The 19,534-nt window shown below is 35.5% G+C and overlaps 3 protein-coding genes across 6 annotated transcripts; 2 read left to right on the forward strand and 1 right to left on the reverse strand.

Moving 5' to 3' along the window:
* Window positions 1-231: 231 nt before the first annotated feature.
* Window positions 232-5,208, forward strand: LOC144557538 (uncharacterized). Of its 4 annotated transcripts, none has more exons than XM_078306121.1 (9): window positions 232-624; window positions 973-1,082; window positions 1,167-1,217; window positions 2,108-2,251; window positions 2,338-2,427; window positions 3,002-3,108; window positions 3,200-3,284; window positions 3,378-3,468; window positions 3,554-4,889. In XM_078306121.1, exons 1-9 carry the CDS (start codon window positions 429-431, stop codon window positions 3,559-3,561), a joined length of 882 nt encoding a protein of 293 aa, XP_078162247.1. In that variant the 5' UTR covers window positions 232-428; the 3' UTR covers window positions 3,562-4,889. The 4 variants fall into 4 exon arrangements, 2 of the variants coding, with proteins under 2 accessions (XP_078162247.1, XP_078162246.1); XR_013512694.1 differs by adding an exon at window positions 4,920-5,208 and having other exon boundaries at window positions 234-624; window positions 3,378-3,615; XR_013512695.1 differs by lacking the exon at window positions 3,554-4,889 and adding an exon at window positions 4,920-5,208 and having other exon boundaries at window positions 234-624; window positions 3,378-3,553.
* Window positions 5,209-8,665: 3,457 nt separating this feature from the next.
* Window positions 8,666-10,948, reverse strand: LOC144557388 (histone-binding protein MSI1-like). Its single transcript, XM_078305952.1, has 5 exons — window positions 10,238-10,948; window positions 9,742-9,891; window positions 9,482-9,606; window positions 9,259-9,354; window positions 8,666-9,057 (listed from the first exon to the last, which is right to left on the reverse strand). Exons 1-5 carry the CDS (start codon window positions 10,799-10,801, stop codon window positions 8,871-8,873), a joined length of 1,122 nt encoding a protein of 373 aa, XP_078162078.1. The 5' UTR covers window positions 10,802-10,948; the 3' UTR covers window positions 8,666-8,870.
* A 5,605-nt stretch (window positions 10,949-16,553) lies between these two features.
* LOC144557220 (outer envelope pore 21B-like protein) lies at window positions 16,554-19,089 on the forward strand. The gene is made up of 5 exons (XM_078305762.1): window positions 16,554-16,698; window positions 17,099-17,173; window positions 17,417-17,569; window positions 18,631-18,729; window positions 18,839-19,089. Exons 1-5 carry the CDS (start codon window positions 16,606-16,608, stop codon window positions 18,920-18,922), a joined length of 504 nt encoding a protein of 167 aa, XP_078161888.1. The 5' UTR covers window positions 16,554-16,605; the 3' UTR covers window positions 18,923-19,089.
* The last annotated feature ends 445 nt before the right edge of the window (window positions 19,090-19,534 follow it).

A 19,534-nucleotide genomic window follows, 5' to 3' on the forward strand; every position in this document is an offset into this window, starting at 1 on the left:
CCAGCTCAAATGGGTTAGATTAAGCCCGATTTTTTTTTTTTTTTTTTCAAGTTAGGAATCCTAATGCATATAACGGCACGAATTGCTTCTGTATTGAGCCGGATGAAGGCTTGTTTATGGAAGGACTTTAGATCGGTCTCCGGGTAGCATGAATTCAAATTCTCTAAGATATCTCAAACTTTGCGTGACTTTATGGTAAATCCCAACCGTTTAAATACGTTCTGCACGAATCTCAAAGCACACATAATTTCTGACCCCACATCACCCCCGAATAGGCACCAGACACGTCGGTCACGCAAAAGTTGAGATATCTCAGAGGATACGCACCCGGGTAGAAATTAATTGAGGAATCCTCGAGTACCAGAGACCGAGCCGCTAGGGTTTCGAAGAAAGAGAGGAGAGGATTGAGCGAGACTTGAGCGAGAGAGATGTTGAGAAGATACACGAGGCTGAAGAAAGAGTACATCTACAGGAAGAGCTTGGAAGGGAAGGAGAGAGAACACTATGAGAAAAAGCGCAAGGTTAGGCAGGCTCTAGAGGAGGGAAAACCAATCCCCACCGAGCTTCGCAATGTGGAGTCCGAACTCCGCCGCGAGATTGATTTAGAAGATGAAAACACTGCTAGTCAGTTCTCTCTTCTTAATTTTTTATTTCAAATATTTGCTAGCAATATTATATCTGTACTTAGACAATTCAGTTTGGTTGAGGACTGGTAGCACCATCAGTAAATGATGATACTTTGGGAATTGTGTTGATTTATTATTATAATTTTTTTTTTTTTTTATTCGTTAGTGGTTCTTGAGGTTTATCTGTTTGGCCTATCATCACCAATACTGTATGTACACATTTATAGCTACATCAAATTGGAAACTTAATGATGCAAACTACAAGTAGCAAATAGGAGTGCTGTATTTCTATATGATATACTTGAATATTGTGCTTAATTATTATTTATTAATTGTGTGAGAGAAGTCCCAAGAAGCTTGATAGATGATGAATATGCCAGTGCTACTGTGAGTGACCCCAAGATAATGTTGACCACATCTCGAAACCCTAGTGCCCCTTTGACTCAATTTGTTAAGGTAGCCTATCTGTTTTACATTATATTTCTGTAATTTTGTGTGAGTTGTTGCGCTTTTACATAGCTCACTTTGCTTTATAATCAGGAGCTGAAGATAGTTTTCCCCAACTCAATCAGGATGAATCGTGGTGGTCAGGTATGGATTATCGCTCTCTTGGTTTCTGGCATTTGTTATTGTGGTTTTTTTTTTTTTTTTTTTACTGTAATCGGTTTTATTTTGCGTGCATTGGTTTATGCATACTCGGGTTTCATCTTTTGTGTTCATTGGATCTGGTTTATTTAGTTTAAACCAAACTGAGAGAGTTCGGGTTGAACAGTTCGGTTTTCTGGTTAAATGGATGGGTTTGGTTCATTTATAAAACCGGTTTACTTGTTTGGTTTAGTTCAGTTTAGAATTGTTTAAAACCGGTTAGATCAAACCGACCAAAAAGAGGAGTATAATTCTTTTGAGTCTATAATTTTTTTTTTATGAATGTTTTCTTTCTCCTTGAGTATGAAAATTACTAAATCCTAATTCAATCCTGTATTGAAATAAATTATTCTTTTGAGCCTTTAAAATAATTCAAAAAATTAACAAAAAATGTTTATTTTTTTATTAATCTTCTTATTTCAGTTCAAGCGAACTAATCGATATTTAGTTCGGTTTGTTTGGTTCGGTTTTTAATTTGGTTGGTAAGTTTATTTCGGTTGGTTTGGTTGTATTTTTTAAAACCGAATAAAATTTTGGTTTGCCTATTTTATTTCGGTTTTAACTGAACTGAACCGATGAAAACCCCTATTTGTGGTAGTGGTGGTGTTGTGTGTTTTTGTGTTGGTGTTTTGTAGGGCTGTAGTTATCGAATTGAAGTAACAAGTTAGTCAGTCCTGTAATGATCTTTTTCATCATGAAACAATAAATTTTATATTTATATGGTGGATTTTAAACCTCTATGTCACCTGGTAATACAAATTTGTTGTTTTCATATTTCACTGTGTTATTTGCTTGGTTATGATGTTACACTAATAAAATTTCATCTTTGCCTGTAGGTGCTTTCAGAGATAGTAGAGTCTTGCCGTGCACATGAGTATACTGATGTAATATTGGTGCATGAGCATCGTGGTGTTCCTGATGGTTTGATAGTTTCTCATTTGCCATTTGGTCCCACAGCTTATTTTAGTTTGCTCAATGTGGTATGTAGACTATTTTGTTATAATTATGTTATGGTGTAGTCCTCTGGTGTTTTTTAATTGATCGATTAGTTACCTTTTTTTTATAGGTAACAAGGCATGATATAAAGGACAGGAAGGCAATGGGGACAATGTCAGAGGCTTATCCACATTTCATAATTAACAACTTCAGCACTAAGGTCATCCTTTTTTTTTTTTCCTTATAAGATCTTAAATGGATATCTTATGTATAGCAATTGAAACATTTTAACAGTAAAGATATCACAAATTATTATGTATTAACTGCTAAATGCACTGCACAACCACTATTTGAAGAGCAAGTAAAGGTCTCTGGATTAATTGAATCAACATTTACTGAACCAACAAATGGAGCCTATCCAATGACCGTCAAATGAGAAATTCTAAACCCTTGAAATGTTCAGAGTTTCACTGTCTTTCCCAAATTAACCTACACCTATGTGTGAGTCACAAGGTGCACTAATATGAGACTCAATCATGTCTGTGAAATGTCCTTAAAGAGCCCCAAAACCAATGTAAGATATCTGAACAGGTCCTTAAAGTTCACAGTTACAAAAGAAACCTGTACCCAGATGCGTGTCAGATATCTCAAATACTTCATTGTCATCTATTATTGACTCTTATGTCAATGATGGCAATTGCATGGCTTTATGATTTCTAAGTCGATCCATCTTTATCTTTCTACCAAATCTCTAGGGTATTTCTTTGTGTTTTAAGTCAAATTATAAATTGTAGGTTGGAGAAAGGACAGCAAATATTCTTAAACATTTATTTCCAGTTCCAAAGCCTGATTCCAAGCGAATAATCACTTTTGCAAATCAATCAGATTACATCTCCTTCAGGTGTGTATTTTACTTTTATTCTTTTCGTAAACATCTCTTGTATTTTGAACACTGTGTGCACATTTTGATGTTCTAATTTGTAAATTGGAAGGCACCATGTATATGAAAAGCATGGAGGTCCAAAATCCATCGAGTTGAAGGAGGTGGGTCCTCGTTTTGAGTTGCAGCTTTTTCAGGTATAAAACTAGATCCATTTTTCTCACTCTTGGTTGTAATTATTATACACAGATTATGAATTAACATCACACTGCCAATCATGCCAATTTCAGATAAAGCTCGGGACACTAGATCAGAAAGAAGCACAGAATGAATATGTGATACGGCCCTACATGAACACAGCTAAGAAAAGAAAAGCACTAGGTGATTGAGGGTGGTTGGTGATAAGCACAGAATGAATATGTGATACGGCCCTACATGAACACAGCTAAGAAAAGAAAAGCACTAGGTGATTGAGGGTGGTTGGTGATAATTTATAAAGATGCATTCCTTCTTCATATTCAAAATTAGGTGTGCCAGTAGAAACTATTACATCTAGGGTTTTGGTCGCATGCTTAGTAAAATAAACAACTATTGTTGAGTTTGCTTTTACTTAATCTTGAAAATTACATAATTCTCTAGCTTTTAGTATTATTTTTGGCAGGAAGATTATATTTAATGGGTCTTGAGAGATTGTTTATATATCAGTGTTTACACTGACATCAGTAGGTCTGTCTCTGTTACCAACATAAATGACCTATTAGGCTGTAAATGCAAGGAACTAGCAAATTGTTCCTCTCATACAGGTGTCAACAGAGCTTTTTGAGTAAGCTTTTCATGTTTGTAATTTGTAGGATTGGGAAATTAGCATTATAAAACACAAAATTTTACCCACTACTGATAAATTACGCTTGTTTTGTCTGATTATTTGACTGTGCTGAAGTTAGAGTTTCATGTTTGTCATGATATTCGGGTGTAGCTTGTATTAACTTTAGTCCTCTTTTGAGGCAAATATTTGTTCGTGTCCTACCGAGACATGAAAATTTTGGATTTTAAGCTGTGCTGATGTACAAGAGTGCCTTCTTGTGGAATCCTACTTTGGATAGGTGTACTGATTTTTCCGTTGAACCGTATAAGATTTGAATTTCTAAACATTTGTTGTGATTTAAAAATAGAAGTGACTCTGTTGTCTTTTGATATAGTTCCTGTCAAGATCGTTCAATTGTCCCCTGAGATTGTTTGTTGAAATTTTAGAAGTGTCCACAATATAATCATTTTGATTTGTGGTTATGTTATAGGCAGTCTTGCTTCTTTTTTCATTTTGTGACATGTGCCTTTTTTGTGGAATTCTGGTACGACTGCTTGCTGACATAAGTCCAGTTTAATTCTTTCCTTCTTTCTCAGATTAGGGCTCATACCTTAAACGGGTGTGTCCTTGCAAAGTCAGAAATGTTGATAATAATTAATTCAGTTTTCAAATTCTTAAATGCTGAAAAGTTAGGAGTTCTTCAAGAATAGATTTATAGTTGCAATTTTCAAAACTATCTATTTGTAATTGCTTATATGGTTGTTTATCCTAAGACCTTGCTGCAGGCAGGTTCCTATTTTGTGGTTTCACAGCTCTAAGGAAAAGCTTTAAGTGTAAAAATGTAAGAAAATGCCTGAATGTACCAAAGAAATAACGAGGAACAGTTTTTAAATAAAAATCATTCCATTTAATTATACTGTGGTGGTATCATCTTGTTTGAATATTTAAAAATATGATTAGATACATTGATTTTATATTAGCTCGGTTGGTACTCAGTTTCCTAACTCATTTCTTTGTATGGATGCAGGTTTGGATGGTACTTGTCTCCAAAATTAGCTATCTAGGCAAAGGACAAGTCAATGATGGTTTCATTTTCATCTCTTTTTCAAAAGACTAGGTGATGTTTTACTGGCGGCTTCTGTGTATCAATTTAATTGGTTGAATATGTTTTTTAGGCTTAAAAGAAATGTCTACTGGATCTATGTACGGTCAAACTATGAACCAATTTGGTGATGGGATCATATAAATATATTTAGTGATAGTCAAGTTTTATGTGCTTTAGTTGTATATTATCAAATCATCGCATTGTTTCATCAGCGTCTTATGTCTTTTTATTTTATTTCGGCCAAGAGAAAAATCATAATTAAAATCTGGAGCCACAGAAAGTATCATATCATTATTCAAATTTATTGTGCATTAACTTTCAGACTTTATCTTTTGTTGACGTGCTTTGTTTTTTCTTTTATTTTCTGGTACTTGTTAGTTGTTACCCAGCCTCTTTGCTATTTTGAGTACAGATTCTTGTTTTGGTTCAAACTTCTTTTGGTATATGATTTTTTCATGCACTGATCATTATCATTTTTTTTTCTTTGTGAAAATTCTCCGATTGTTTTAGTAGCTCTTGAGAGCGCTAAAGCTCAATGTTCTTTTTCCTATTGCACAGAGTCAGGAGCTCTTTTGTATGTCACAGTTCGCATTACACATCGTTTCCTTGCTTTTTTGTTCTTTTGTTCTTCTTTCAATCCCAGAAGCAACGAAAGGGTTGTTTTTTGTGTTGGCAAGGGACCATGTGTCCACGTACCTTAAGAAATGACTCAGACGACAGAATTCACAGTATTGCAAATTCCTCACTGAAAGGTTTTTTCCTTTATTACCATAAATAATATTAACCAATTGAAATAAAAAGGCATGAGATAGTAACGCCTTCATGGCCTCATCTTAAGCTCTCCTTAAAACCTCAACCATGAAATAAGATCAGAGTTAATTCACAGTTTCACACGCAAGTCTTATTGGAAGCAGAGAAGGAGAGTAAAAGAGTAAATTAATGATGAGATTTCAAGGGGTTGAATTGCGTCGCCAGATTTCACATGGATAGTACATGCTTGGCAAGATTTTAATTGCCACAGTAACATGACTCTTTTACTATATTGCTCATCTGCGCCTGAGAAAATAAAACCCGCCTACGGCCAAGATAACTAAAAAAAATAACAGCTGTGCCTTATAATAGTTAGCTTCTGACAAAAGCAAAAGGTTGTTCGCTTTCAATATCTGTATTTTGTTTTTGGCATTTCAAATCTTTGAGTTCAAAATATATCAAATCCTAATTAGGGTTCTAAGTGGCAAAGTTTTGAAAATTAGAAGAACAATTTGATTTTTTATGATCTTTCTTAGATGAATTCTCATTGAGAAAAAATTCTCTTGATGTGAAATTTTTGGTCGGTATGGTATATTTGTGTTCTTTGAATTATGTTCCTACTCTTATAAAAATAATTCTATTTCCTTCTTACTTCACCAGAAGGCACCATGTATTCTTGTTCAATCGGTGTATATTTAGAGTGAACCTATGTTAATATGCATATTACGGATTGACCCGTGCTATGGATCCATGTCTATTTTTAAAATTCAAAAAGTCAATCCTGTTCTTCATATCAAAATGTACTTGTAGACCAAATTTTATATTTTTGAGATTTTTTTACTATTTTTGTAGATAGGTAGAAAATCAAATTTTAAAAACGGGATATGAGTCCATGGCGTGGTCCTTTGTGTAATATGCATATTACCGTAGTTTCACTCTATTTTTATTTTATCTTACTCTCACGTTCTGGATCTAGATGGATGATCTGAGCCTCTTAATTCAACAAACTATGAAGGTTTACTCGTGAACATGTTTTAGTAAATTTTGATTCAGATATGGTTTGTTTTGTTTCTTTAGTAAATTTGGAATAATTTGGACATTGTTTAAATCCAATAACGGAAATGTTATTATCAATTATATATTCACTCGGCTGCTGCATGTTTTGGCATCTATATCACAAAACCCAATCATAATTGTTTGAATTGCTCAAAAGTCAAAATATATGTAATGCACAAATGTTACATTAAATTTGTTTAGGCCGCCATGTTGAAAGAGCTTGTATTGTCTTCCCCTTCCATCCCAGTAAAAGCCATTGATGATCCTCTTCAATAAAGAAATCCTTGTTGAAAACCTCACTCTATTTTTAATGTTAATTGTTACAGGATTTAATGGCAGTTGTTCAAACCCCGCTGTCAAATTCCTGTGATGCCATTTCTTGTACGTCTCTGGTCTTTCAATCCTTTCTGAACCCTCGCATGCTATGACATTAATAGCTTCGTGGGTCCATATTACGCTTTCTATGAACTGCCTCTGCTTGTTTACCTTTGGAACAACACTGTCGAGAAAATCAAACATTGCTTAGTTAAGCAGCGCTTGTCTAAAGCGGGTGACGGAAAGGGAACCACTAAATGACCCGTTTATAATTCCATGAATGAAAATATGTGGCCTCATCTTTCTAATAATATCAATAAAATTATTTCTAGAGCATATTGTGGTATTAGTTTTGCTGCCTAAATTCTCAAACCTGTACAGGCTGTTAACTACAAGCACTTCATCACTCTCAAATCTCAATACTGAAATCCTCAATGCAAATGGAATCCCATTTGACAACTAAAATACCATTATACTGGAAGGGAATGTTGAAGCTCTTAGCGTAATCTTCCAACCTTTGTCCCGTCTCTTCAATTTGTTGGGCAGTGCTAAAGCCTGATCGGGGAATATCAATAGCTGTGATACGAAGCTTTGGGGTGTCTCCTTTCAACTGTTAAAGACATTGCATCAGACATGGCCAGTGAAAGCCAAAATCAATGATATGCATTTTTGATGCCTTACCCACTGCATCGACTATTGCTTTGTGGGAAAAATAGAAAGAAACCCTTGTGAAAGGGCTTGCCAACATATAAAATGTCTATGGTAGGAGAGCAAGAAAGTGCTAGCTGATTATAGAGCTTATTACCAGTTCCAGCTAAGTGAGCATCGAGCTCACTGACAAATATGTGGGCCATCCTTTGTGCACCATCTCCATCAGGAGAAGAATGCTTTATTATCTCTTTAACAAGTCCTTTCTGTGTCATGTGTAATGAACAACAAAATGAGTCAGCAGCTCATTTACTGTTCACATGCCCCTATGCTTTGTCTGTGTGGAATTTTACACAAAATTCACTAAGAAAAAAGCTACTGGTATGCAATTTGGTACAGGGACAGTCGATATCAGATATTTGGGAGGCATCATGGAATGAAGTCAAAAGATGGGGAGAGATGCAAAAAGGGGAATGGATGACAAGATTTCTATGCACATGCTGGTTGATATGGCAACAGAGAAATGAAGTAGTTTTTAATAATAAGAGAGTTAGATGTGATATTTTAGGAAGTAAAATTTTGCATGAAGAGGAGCTATGGTAAACATTTTGTTGAATAAGTAAAGATGTAGGGTCCTGCATGTAAATGTAATTTTACTGTGATTCAATATAACACACTTGGCAGTCACTGCCAAGATTTTCAAAAAAAAAAAAAACAAGTCCTTTCGCTCTCTGATATTCATAGCTATTGCTTCTGAACATTGGATAAGGAGAGCCCTAAGATGGACAGATTCATCATTTATCACCTTATCAATTTTCTTACAACTTACGCATTCAAATTTATCTCTATGCCAAAGCAACACTTTGTCAAACATCTCGTCTCTGATGAGATTTCTAAAATTTGTTTGCACGAAGTAACAAATCAATTGAAATTTTAAAAAGAGAAGCTTACATCACCATCAACTGCAAGAAGTGGGAAAGCTCAAATGCTGGTCTTGATCATATATCACCCCCTCTCATGAATTAGAAAGATCCAAAAAAAAAAAATGAAATAACTATTTCTAAATTACACGACCAAATGTCTCAGACAATAGAAATATAATAATCACGAATAAATGCTCTTGGCCATCTGCCATATATGCACAATGTTATCCTCTGCTACACTAGCAATAACCCATTTCTCGTTAGGGTTCCAAGAAAACTCCGAGATCTTTGCCGTATGGCCCCCATGTGCAAATAGTAACTCCGGTGGACCATCATCTGCATCTTCTTCCCATTGCTCATCTCCAATCCTTTAACCAAATTGTAAGAGAAAACTTAGGGGTCATCTTGTAAATTTGAAAGTGTATGTCAGATTGGTAGAAGTAGAAAATATATAAAACATGTAAGCCAACTTGCTTAATGTAATACAAAAGAAGCTATGTACAGGGGCAACGTGTCAATCAGAAATCTTACAAAATAATAAAAAGAGTGAACTCATTTTGAAAATGTACCTAGTTAGGTCCCAGATATTGACACGCCTATCAGCAGAAGAGGAAGCCAAAATAGTCTCATGATTCGGGCTCCATTCTACCTGAAAAACCTCATCCCTACAAAATCACATCCAAGACAAATAACATTATTTTTTGCTAACACAAAGGAATAACACTAAAATGCAAGACTATTTGACTATTGGTGGTAGCTGGGTTTAGAGAGATTGAGAGAGAGAGATCTCACGTATGAGTGGAAAAGGTGTGCAAGCTGGTGCCAAGCTTTCTGAGATCAAATAGTTTAACTGTTGTATCTTTCGAAGCTGTAGCCAATATCCATTCATTGAATGGGTTGAACGATAAGGAATTCACCTGCACAGATTTTACAACAAATACAAATAAATAATAGAACCTCTACAAGTGCAATCAGAAAACCAAATGCATGGGCAGTTACACCAACTGTATACTACAATTATTAAATTCAGATCATAGCAGAAAGTATTTGACCTCTGCTTCATGTGCAATAATAGACTGTTGAGGTTTATCAGAAGAAGAGCGCATGTCCCAAATCATAAGCTTGTGATCATCTCCCACAGATCCAAACATGTTCTCATTTTTTATATGCCATGCCACATCTTCTACCACATCTTCATGACCCTGCGGCCACAAAAATAATTTAAGCACAAAGTGAATGAGCATATCAGACTACAAACTTTAATAGTACAAATAAATAAATAATAAATACACATCAATCAACTCTCTTGTATATAGTTTTGAGACTGCTTTAATATATCTCTAGCCAAATAATACAAACTGGTGCTGAATATCTCAATTCGATTTGTGGCATTAACCGGATATACTTTCCTCCGCACAAACAAGAAATTTAAGGCCCAAAATGTTTGATCCCACTGAGTAGTACTTAGCTCAGTCATGAAATTTTGGCATTTATTGAGGCACCGATTAAACAATTGTAATATGGACCAGTATATCGTTGAGACATTACCTCGAACACCTGGTGTGCATCAAGAACCTTCTCCCCATTTGCTGCTCCCAAATCCCACAAACAAATCTTGAAATCATAGGACCCACTTAACAGGAACCCCTCCTTCAACCTGTTCCATGAAAGCCCATAGCCCTCTGTATCATGCCCTTTAAGCACCACCTCAACCCCACCACTGCTGTCTAATCCCATATCAAACAAATTAACCTCTGAGTGACAACTCTTCGTGGCCACCTTCAGTGGATTCTGTGGCATGTACCTTGCTCGGTTGACCTCTCCTTCATGCGGGACCGTTTTACTGAGCTGGATGCTTGGGATGGGGATATTGGGTGGTGAAGGAGAGAGGTAGGTGTGAGCTAGCATCAGGGTATTGGGAGTCTCGTCTGATGTGTGGGTCCCCAATAGCAGGGAGTTGGGGTGAGTCAGAAGAGGGGCCCACTGAACAGTAAGGGATGGCCATTCGAGGGCATGGGAGATGACGAGATCGTACAAGAAAGGCGTGTTCTTCTTCCACACGAGATATTCCTCCTCTTGGGAAGCCAGGGTTTGAACCTCCGATGGATCCATTGTTCGACGGAACTGGAGAGGTTTGCGTTTTGGTTGAAACAACGATTAGGGTTTCGAATTGTAGGCGGTGGCCGGAAATAAAAAGGAGGGAAGAAAATGAAATGATTCGCGGCAATTTGCAATCCAAACTATAACGAGGCACATTCCGAGTAAGATTTTAAAAGAGTAGTTTCTGCTTCATGCAGCGCAATAACCATATGTAGCATTGTTTGGATTGTATAGTCCATGCGCTGCATGGCACAAAAACTGCTCTGTCAAAATCTTTACCCACATTCCAGCTCAAATGGGCAAGATTAAGCCCGATTCATTTTTTTTTTTTCAAGTCAGGAATCCTAATGCATATAACGGCCTTATTAAGTACGAATTGCTTCCGTATTGGGCCGGATGAAGGCTCGTTTATGGAAGGACTTTAGACCGGTCCCCGGGTTGCATTCGGGTCGAATTAATCGAGGAATCCTCGAGTACTAGAGACCCGAGCTGCTAGGGTTTTGGAGAAAGAGAGGAGAGAAGGACACAAAAGCAGGGGCAACAGCAAGGTTTAAACTTGAGCGAGAGAGATGTTGAGAAGATATACGAGACTGAAGAAGGAGTACATCTAAGGAAGAGTGATCATAGTCGTCGAAAGCGAGAGGTGAAAGTCGTCTAGAATTTTAGAACTGAGAGCGAAGATTACGACTTATGAGTTATGACTTATGACTGGGCAGTCTTATATTTTAACTTTTAAGTCATCAGCGAACATAAGTAATCAGTGGAAATCAACGGTTCACATTACTTTGAGATTCGAATTAGAATAGTCCACGAACCTATTTCGAACGAACCAGGTCCAGTTTGAATTAATTTCAAACTATGTCGAATCGGTTTTTTTATGAAATTTTTCGAATCGAATCACAAACTACGATTTTTTTTATACAGCCCTACTACCTTATATCGATATTATTACTTTTATTGCTATATTATGTTGCAAATAATCAAAGTACATTTTGCTGACATGTCATCATTGATCGGATAAGACCACCGAAAGAAGAACAGCTTGGGTCCGATGGTCATTGGACCCAAAGTGGTTCCAATGGGTTCGCTCACCATCGGACCCAAGCTGAAGTACACCGAAAGTCATTTTGACACCATTTCTCCGAAATTGTGCCTTTTCTCACCAGCCAAGTTTTTTATTTATTTATTTTCCCTTCTAATTCTTACCGACGAAATATAGAGATCCCTTGAAGAATCAAGATTTCCAACGGCCGGCGACACATGTCAAGACCTGTTGCGGGTTACTGACAGTGACAAGAAGTACTCCTTGGGTCATGTTTGGTTGTGGAGTAAAGTTAATGAGGATTAAATTGCTTACTCTATTTTACTTCATATATTTTACATCTCATTTAGTAGTTTAGCTAATGGTTTAAATTAATCTCCTTACTTCACACTTAAGGAGTCAAATAAAGAGTAAAATAAAAGTAGTAACATGGAGTAAGAGGTGAGCTAATCCGGAATAAGTTACTCTATCTTTCTAGGTAGATTAACTTACTCCATTTGCATGGTTCACTATTATAGATTCGGGTTCATTTTCTAATATCTTACTCTTTCATGTGGATTAATTTAATCCATGATATAAACTACCATACAAGGTGTAAAATATAAGAAGTAAGATGAAACAGTTTAATTCTCATTAACTTTACTCCACAACCAAACATGACCTTAGAAGAGTAAGATAGATGACGTGAAAAATTAATGGGGACCAAATCGTTAGTGGAGGCCATGATGGAAGAGAGAAAATAAAGGAGAGAAAAGAGACTGCTGATTTGAAAAATTTTAATGGAATCGAATCAATTGTATCAATTGTTTAGTCTTAGTAATATTCAATTTTTTTGTGACGAAAACACGCTGCAACTTATGAAAATTATCGGAACCGAGCTATTGGTTCGATTTTTAGAACGTATCATTTTATTAGGTGGCTGGCTATTCACTGGCATGTATCATTTTCTGAATGCAAATCATTGATACAAGTTACCAACAGAGGACCTCAGCCTCAGTTATTGGTACCAGAAATGAACATTTATGTAAAATGAGATAAATTAGATTGTCATGTTTAAGTATCTGCGAATTTTTGATAAAATTGATTTTTGAACGAATTGACAATAACAATTGACCTCCGTATCAATTAATGTTTAATAATTTGTTTATTAAATTAATTTCTTAGCGCGATGATAATAACAATTGTCCTACATTAATTAAATTTATGCTTGTCTCATAAACACTTGTCACAAGATTAGTGAATTAAACACGAATTAAACCCGAATAATTCATTTTTTTGGTGATGCCGAATGAACGCCGAATTATTCGGTTGACCAAACTTTGACCAAATTAAACTTGAATAATTTGTGAATTTTACAAATTTTTCTCAGAATTTTTTTTTTTGCTCTATTGCAAGACTGAGATCTTTAATCCGAATAATTTCGCATCATTTCCGAATTATATTCGAATTATTCCCGAATCACGAATTTTTAACCTCGCTGAACAGAACCCGAATAATTCATTTGTCACTGCGGGCACAAGTAGAGTTAATATTTGTTAAACAATGGATGTTACAATTCAATTTTATCTTTTTTAAGAAAACTTGCATGGTACTATTTTGAGTTAACATGTCTTTTTTTTTACAACCTAAGTGATTTTGACATCCAGTTGTTCAGAAAAACTGGATGATGAAAACTCCATCCCTAAATGATTTTGACATCACTTTGTTTAGAAAAATGGGTAAAGAATTAACAGAGTAGTTTTGACTTCCAGCAGTATATGTACCATATGCAACACTGTTTTGATTTTATAGTTCGTACGCTGATAGAGCTAAAACTGCTTTGTTAAATCTTAATCGAGAAAAATTAAAGAGAAATAAGGATTGCTCGGACTCTTTGCTGCATTATTGCGCCTGACATTAAATGATGACAAAGAGAGAATAGATGGCTGTGATAATTTCAAATGTGATAATTTCCAACCTTTGCACTCGTTTATTTTTTTTCTCTTCACTCCATTAATGTAGTCATAATTGAGCAATTAATTCACTGTTGCCATCCATGGGTATATCTCAGAATTTTTTGAAAAACCATAAAATATAAATAATATTTTATCAAACCAACTTGATTTTTTTGTTTTTTATGGAAACTATAAGAACTGAAATGTCATTTCGGTCCGATTTTTTTTTTTTTTGGGTGCGGAAATGCCATTTCAGTCCGAGATGTTTTCACAAGTCCTTATCAAAATCTGTAAAAACACCTTGGACGGAAATGACATTTTGGTCCCTAAAAAGAAAAAATTTCGGACCGAAATGACATTTCAGTTCTTATGGTTTCTGTAAAAATCAAAGCAATCAAATTAATTTGATAAAATATTTATTTTATTTATGGTTTTTTAAAAAAATTCTATACCTCACATATTTCTTTCCCTTGGCTTGGCATGCACACCACCACATGTTTACTTGTCCAAAGTAGGACCCCCTAGTTTGTTCAAGTTTGGTATGTTCGAATTACATCAATCTTTTACATTCTTATTTAATTATTTCAAATTTCAATTTCATGTATTTCTTTTACGTACTGAATTTACTGCTCACATGAAAATTAAAAAAAAAAATACCTGCTCATCATTAATTTTAGCCAATCATTAACACATGACATCCGTTTTTTCAATTAATGTGTTTAAACAGTGTTAATCCTAAAAAAATGATGCCACATGTAAATTAGAAATTGACTAAATATGATTTTTCTGTTCACAAATGAGCAGGAGATTTGTTTTCTTTCTTTTATTATTTTTTCAAAAGATATCTGATATGGAAACTGAAAGAATGAATGAGTATATTTAATTAATCGTGGCAATGACTGCGTAATGCCAAAAAAAAAAAGAATTTACGACCATAAAAAAATTAAAGAGTAAAGATACTGTCCCTCCTTTCCAGTCCCCTGTCTATCTCCTCCGATTAATGGTTTATGATAGTTAATTAATGCAATCATTAGTAGTCCCCCGCTAACTATAATTGAAAATCCCTCGCTGAATTTGCTGAACTTCAAATTTTCCTTCTCCACGGCTTCCTTCTCCGAGTCTCTTTCTCGGCGTGGTGCACCGTCGAGATCTGGCGAGGAGAGTGTGGTGCACCGTCGAGATCTAGCGAGGATAGCGTGGTGCACCTTTGAGATTCGACGAGGAGGGCGTGATGCACCATCGAGATCCGACGAGAAGAGTGCAGTGCACCATCGAGATCCGGGCGGGAGAGCGTGGTGCACCATTGGAGGGGTCCATGCTAGCCCAGCGAAGGTTGTCAAAGTGGAACATATGAATACTTTATTAGTTAGATATGAATACTTCATTTGTTAGATATGCATACTTCATGTTAGATATGAATACTTTTTGGAAGAGGTGGTGTGAGAGAGATGAATCTGACAATGAATTTTGAACTGTATAAATTATTTCGAACATGTATGAATACTTCGTAATCGTCAGTATGAATACTTCTTGGAAGAGGTGGGGTGAGAGAGATGAATCTGACTTTGAATTTTGAATTGTATAAATTATTTTGAACATGTATGAATATTTCGTAATCGTCAGTATGAATACTTCTTGGAAAAGGTGGGGTGAGAGAGATGAATCTGACTTTGAATTTTGAATTGTATAAATTATTTCAAGCATGTATGAATACTTCGTAATCGTCAGTATGAATACTTCTTGGAAGAGGTGGGGTGAGAGAGATGAATCTGACTTTGAATTTTGAACTGTATAAATTATTTCAAACATGTATGAATACTTCATTTGTATAGATATGAATACTTCTTTATTTAGATATGAATAATATATAGATTCGTTGTAGTGGTCCCCAATCTTGGCAAATGTTACTTTCAGACGGTTGCGGTCCCCAATCCAGGCTGTCACAAGACGTCAGCGGTCCCCCTGGTCGTTACTAGTCCCCTCCAGCTTGTGTTTACATATGACGAATGGTTCTGATAATAAGTATGAATACTATAAATTCGTAGGTATGAATACTATACGTTTTGACTATTAATAAAATAACATTAATCTTGCTCTTTAGTGGTAGTTAGCACGTTTTAACTATTTTTTTTGTCTTTTATAAGAGACTGAAGTAGGGGGACTGTTAGTTGATCCAAAATTAAATGAGCATGGATATTACTAAATTTTTTAAATTGATACGGAGATTGCACTATCGTAATTTTAATCTCGAAAGCAAATTAATAAGATACTATGGTAATTATGACCGCTCACGCGCGGGTTTATAACTAAATTATGTAAAGTATATTTGGGCCGGGCTTCTTTTTTGTTTCAAGTTTCAACACGTAAACCTTGCGAGGGTTTTTGCCTCCTCTCTCTCATCTACGATCCTTCCACAAGCCCGGATTCTCTGCATTACCTTACCGTTTGAGTTTGAATCGGACCAAACCTGTAATGCAGGGATGACTTTAAGATTCGTGCAAATGAATACTGAACGGATAGGATATAAATTCAATATTGGAGGTACCTCCAGGTGAATTAATTCATCATTTCATCCTTCCATCTCTTACCTCTTCCAATCATTGAGAGTAGATATCCTCTGAGATATCTCATATTTTGCGTGACCGACGTGTCCGGTGTCTATTCGATGATAGCGTGGGGGCAGTATTATTTTAGCTTTGAGATTCGTGTAGAAAGTATTTGAACGGTTCATATTTTCCAAAAGGTCATGCAAAATATGAGATATCTCAGAGGATGTGAATTCAATCATTTACTCCTCTTTTTCACTGTTCAAATTTCAAACAGAGAGAGAGAGAGGAAACATGGAAACTTCTCTTAGATTAGGAGGTGAATCCAAGAGCCTCAGAATCCATGCGAAAGAGAAGTTTCCTCTCAGTTCAAACTTCCTCTTTCAGGTACGCCTCGTTACTCTTCTCTCTTTGCATCTTTGCGCTCGCGCTCTATTTCTTCTCCCTTGCTTTCTTTTGATATTACGGTTTACAACATCGCAACTGTTGAAATCTGGCAAGCTGGATTGGAAAATGCAAATTCCGGGGTAGTTCTTTCTGCGGAACTGATTGTCTCTCAATAATTGTTCTTGCTTAAATGTAAATTATTGTAATTCCAAATTAACACTCTTCTTCGAGAGGATGCTTTATAGTGCTATAACCAACCAAGTAGTATTAAGATCATGCTTTTTCACTGATTGGGTATTGCATGAGGGTTGATGTAGAATCAATTCTACCTAAAATGTAACTTGAGACACGATCTCATGCTTTAGGTGCTAATAACAGTTACTGATATGCGGTCTTTTAGGCTCATGGTGAAATTGATACTAGCATTGCAGCTCCAAGTTATCTTGCCATTCTCATGAGGGGATACTTCCCTGAGGTAAATTCTCATTCTTTCATTGTCTACCATTAGTTTCAGGACCTTGTACCACAGTACTGGTACCTAACCTGTCATTACTTGTATGTACCAGTTTATATACTTGGGGTTGCTATTACTGGCACAAATCTTCTTTGATTGTTATCTTTGTAACTGAATTTTCACACCCCAATTGTAGTGCCGGGATTTGCCCAAGATATTATTATCAGTATGAAAATTTATTGTACCTTGACTACTTTGGTGCAGTTGTCGGCTAAAATAGGAGTAGGGGTTCATTATGACGATAAGAAACAGTTGGGGTACACACTGCGGGGAAAGAAGTCATTTCCACTCACATCAAATGGTCTGGTGGGAGTTAACATCAAGGGCTTGTTGCTTACTGATCAAGAATATGATGTGGTGAGTTTTTTTTCCCCTTCTATTGATTTATAGTTCTAGATGTTATTAGCATTATGAGGAAAGTTTTGTATTACATTTACACCCATGAAATCTCAAAGTTATGTCAGAACCCATGTAACCGAGAAGTGTATGAATCTTCCCCACCTACATTTGGGCTCACTCCTCCATATAGAGTCCGGCTAGTATGACATTGGTGTCATATGACACTACCTTCAAAATTGATGGAATAGACTTCAAACGATTAATCCAAACCGTTCAAACCAATTTACTTTATGAGTGATGCGTTTACATGTAAATTTTTTATATTTTCGAGTTATTTTAGTATCAAATCAAGCGGTAAAAATGTTGAAAAATGAATGTATTACAATTAACTTAAAAACTCACTCATTTGACCGCTTGACTTGATACTAAATAAATTCGAAAATTTATAAATTTGCATGTAAACGCATAACTAATGAAGTAGATCGGATTGAACGGTTTGGATTCACCATTTTAAGTCGATTCGATAGATTTTGGAGTTGGTGTTATATAGGGTTAAATGACACTGGTGTTATATTAGCCATACTCCATATATCTCCATGAATTCCAAAATTACCCTTGCCCTTACCTTAAGAGTTCTGGTAAATGAGGCAAATGTTGGGAATCTTTTTGAATAAAATAGATAAATGGGCAGTAGCAAACATAATTGTAATGGGATTTGGGAGCATAGGAAATACTTGTGTATTTAAGTCAGATAGTTTCAGGACCTTTTGAGAGATTAAACATGAAATCATTACTTAATTTGGCATAATATGCACTCCCAAGTTTAAATCAGAATCTCAATTAAAAATTATTATTAAGATGTATAAATTAATCCCAATAATGACAATACAAATTTAATAGAAGGAAACAAAGAAGTTTTACTGGTTTTGGTCTGGTAGTAACTAGCACTAAACTATGGTACAGAAGAAGATCAGCACTGTTTCCTTAGAAAGCACCAATTAAATTTTAATTCCGTTAACACTAGATAATCTTTTAAGGACTGAAAATAATAAATTTGTTGGTGCTCTGGTATATCGTAGAAGGAGAAATTGGGGGCAGTTGAGTTGTCTTGGAGTATTTTCAATTTTCGCAGGAACCAAGATGTGAGGCTTAAAGTTGGTTATGAAATGCTTCATAAGGTACTAGTTTTTCTCGGTTCAATAGTTTACATTGATCTTTGTACCCGAGAAACATGCTCTTTGAACGTCTTTCTGATATATACTAAAAGTTGGTTCGATTAAATTGCAGATGCCTTATTTCCAGGTGAGGGAAAATAATTGGACAATAAATGCATTCTTGGATGGCAAATGGAACCTGAGATATGATTTATGATTTTTAAATGTGCTGTCTAGCAGCTAGGAACCTGTTATGAATCATCTTTTAATTCAAAATTTAACATGGCATGTTCTATTCCAAAACACCCTGTTGTTTTTGATAATAAGTTCTAGATGGTATCCTTTTCTATCCAAATAAAATGTGTAAATTTTTTCTTCGATAAAGAGATAGCACCTTAAATGTGGTTGTCAATCAGTTTTATCAGCTGTTGTGTCCCATGAGAGGAAGTTTATGCAGTGTCCTAAACTACTAGGATATTGTTAACTTTACGGTTTTTTAAAATGAGTCCCTCGACTTATTTTTTATTTTATCAAGTCCAGATTTTTTGTTATCGGGTCTTTGATTATCTTTTATATGTACCCAAAATCATGAAAGTATTGCAATTATGTTCTCAAAATATATTACGCTACAGTCCTTGCACTGCTAAGACGAGAAACAGTTCCATTTCATGTTTCTTTAAAAACTTTTCAATTTAGAAGTTGAGCCCTACCAATCTATTATTTCTAAATGTTATCTCAACAGAGTTGATGCTACATTGATTAGGGTTGAGAAATTGTATGGATCTAACCCTACGCATTGTTTATTGAGATGTTAATAGTAGCATCATTA

This window comes from Carex rostrata, chromosome 7, assembly GCF_964058835.1.
Source record: "Carex rostrata chromosome 7, lpCarRost1.2, whole genome shotgun sequence".
NCBI classification, from domain to species: Eukaryota; Viridiplantae; Streptophyta; class Magnoliopsida; order Poales; family Cyperaceae; genus Carex; species Carex rostrata.

Coding starts and splice junctions, on each gene's coding strand:
- LOC144557538 (XM_078306121.1), top strand. CDS start 429: ATGTTGAGAAGATACACGAGGCTGAAGAAAGAGTACATCTACAGGAAG. Junction 625..972: donor AGAAGATGAAAACACTGCTA/GTCAGTTCTCTC, acceptor GTGTGAGAGAAG/TCCCAAGAAGCTTGATAGAT. Junction 2,252..2,337: donor ATTTTAGTTTGCTCAATGTG/GTATGTAGACTA, acceptor TTTTTTTTATAG/GTAACAAGGCATGATATAAA.
- LOC144557388 (XM_078305952.1), bottom strand. CDS start 10,801: ATGGATCCATCGGAGGTTCAAACCCTGGCTTCCCAAGAGGAGGAATAT. Junction 9,892..10,237: donor ATGCACACCAGGTGTTCGAG/GTAATGTCTCAA, acceptor TTGTGGCCGCAG/GGTCATGAAGATGTGGTAGA. Junction 9,355..9,481: donor CACACCTTTTCCACTCATAC/GTGAGATCTCTC, acceptor GTGATTTTGTAG/GGATGAGGTTTTTCAGGTAG.
- LOC144557220 (XM_078305762.1), top strand. CDS start 16,606: ATGGAAACTTCTCTTAGATTAGGAGGTGAATCCAAGAGCCTCAGAATC. Junction 16,699..17,098: donor GTTCAAACTTCCTCTTTCAG/GTACGCCTCGTT, acceptor GCGGTCTTTTAG/GCTCATGGTGAAATTGATAC. Junction 17,570..18,630: donor CTGATCAAGAATATGATGTG/GTGAGTTTTTTT, acceptor GGTATATCGTAG/AAGGAGAAATTGGGGGCAGT.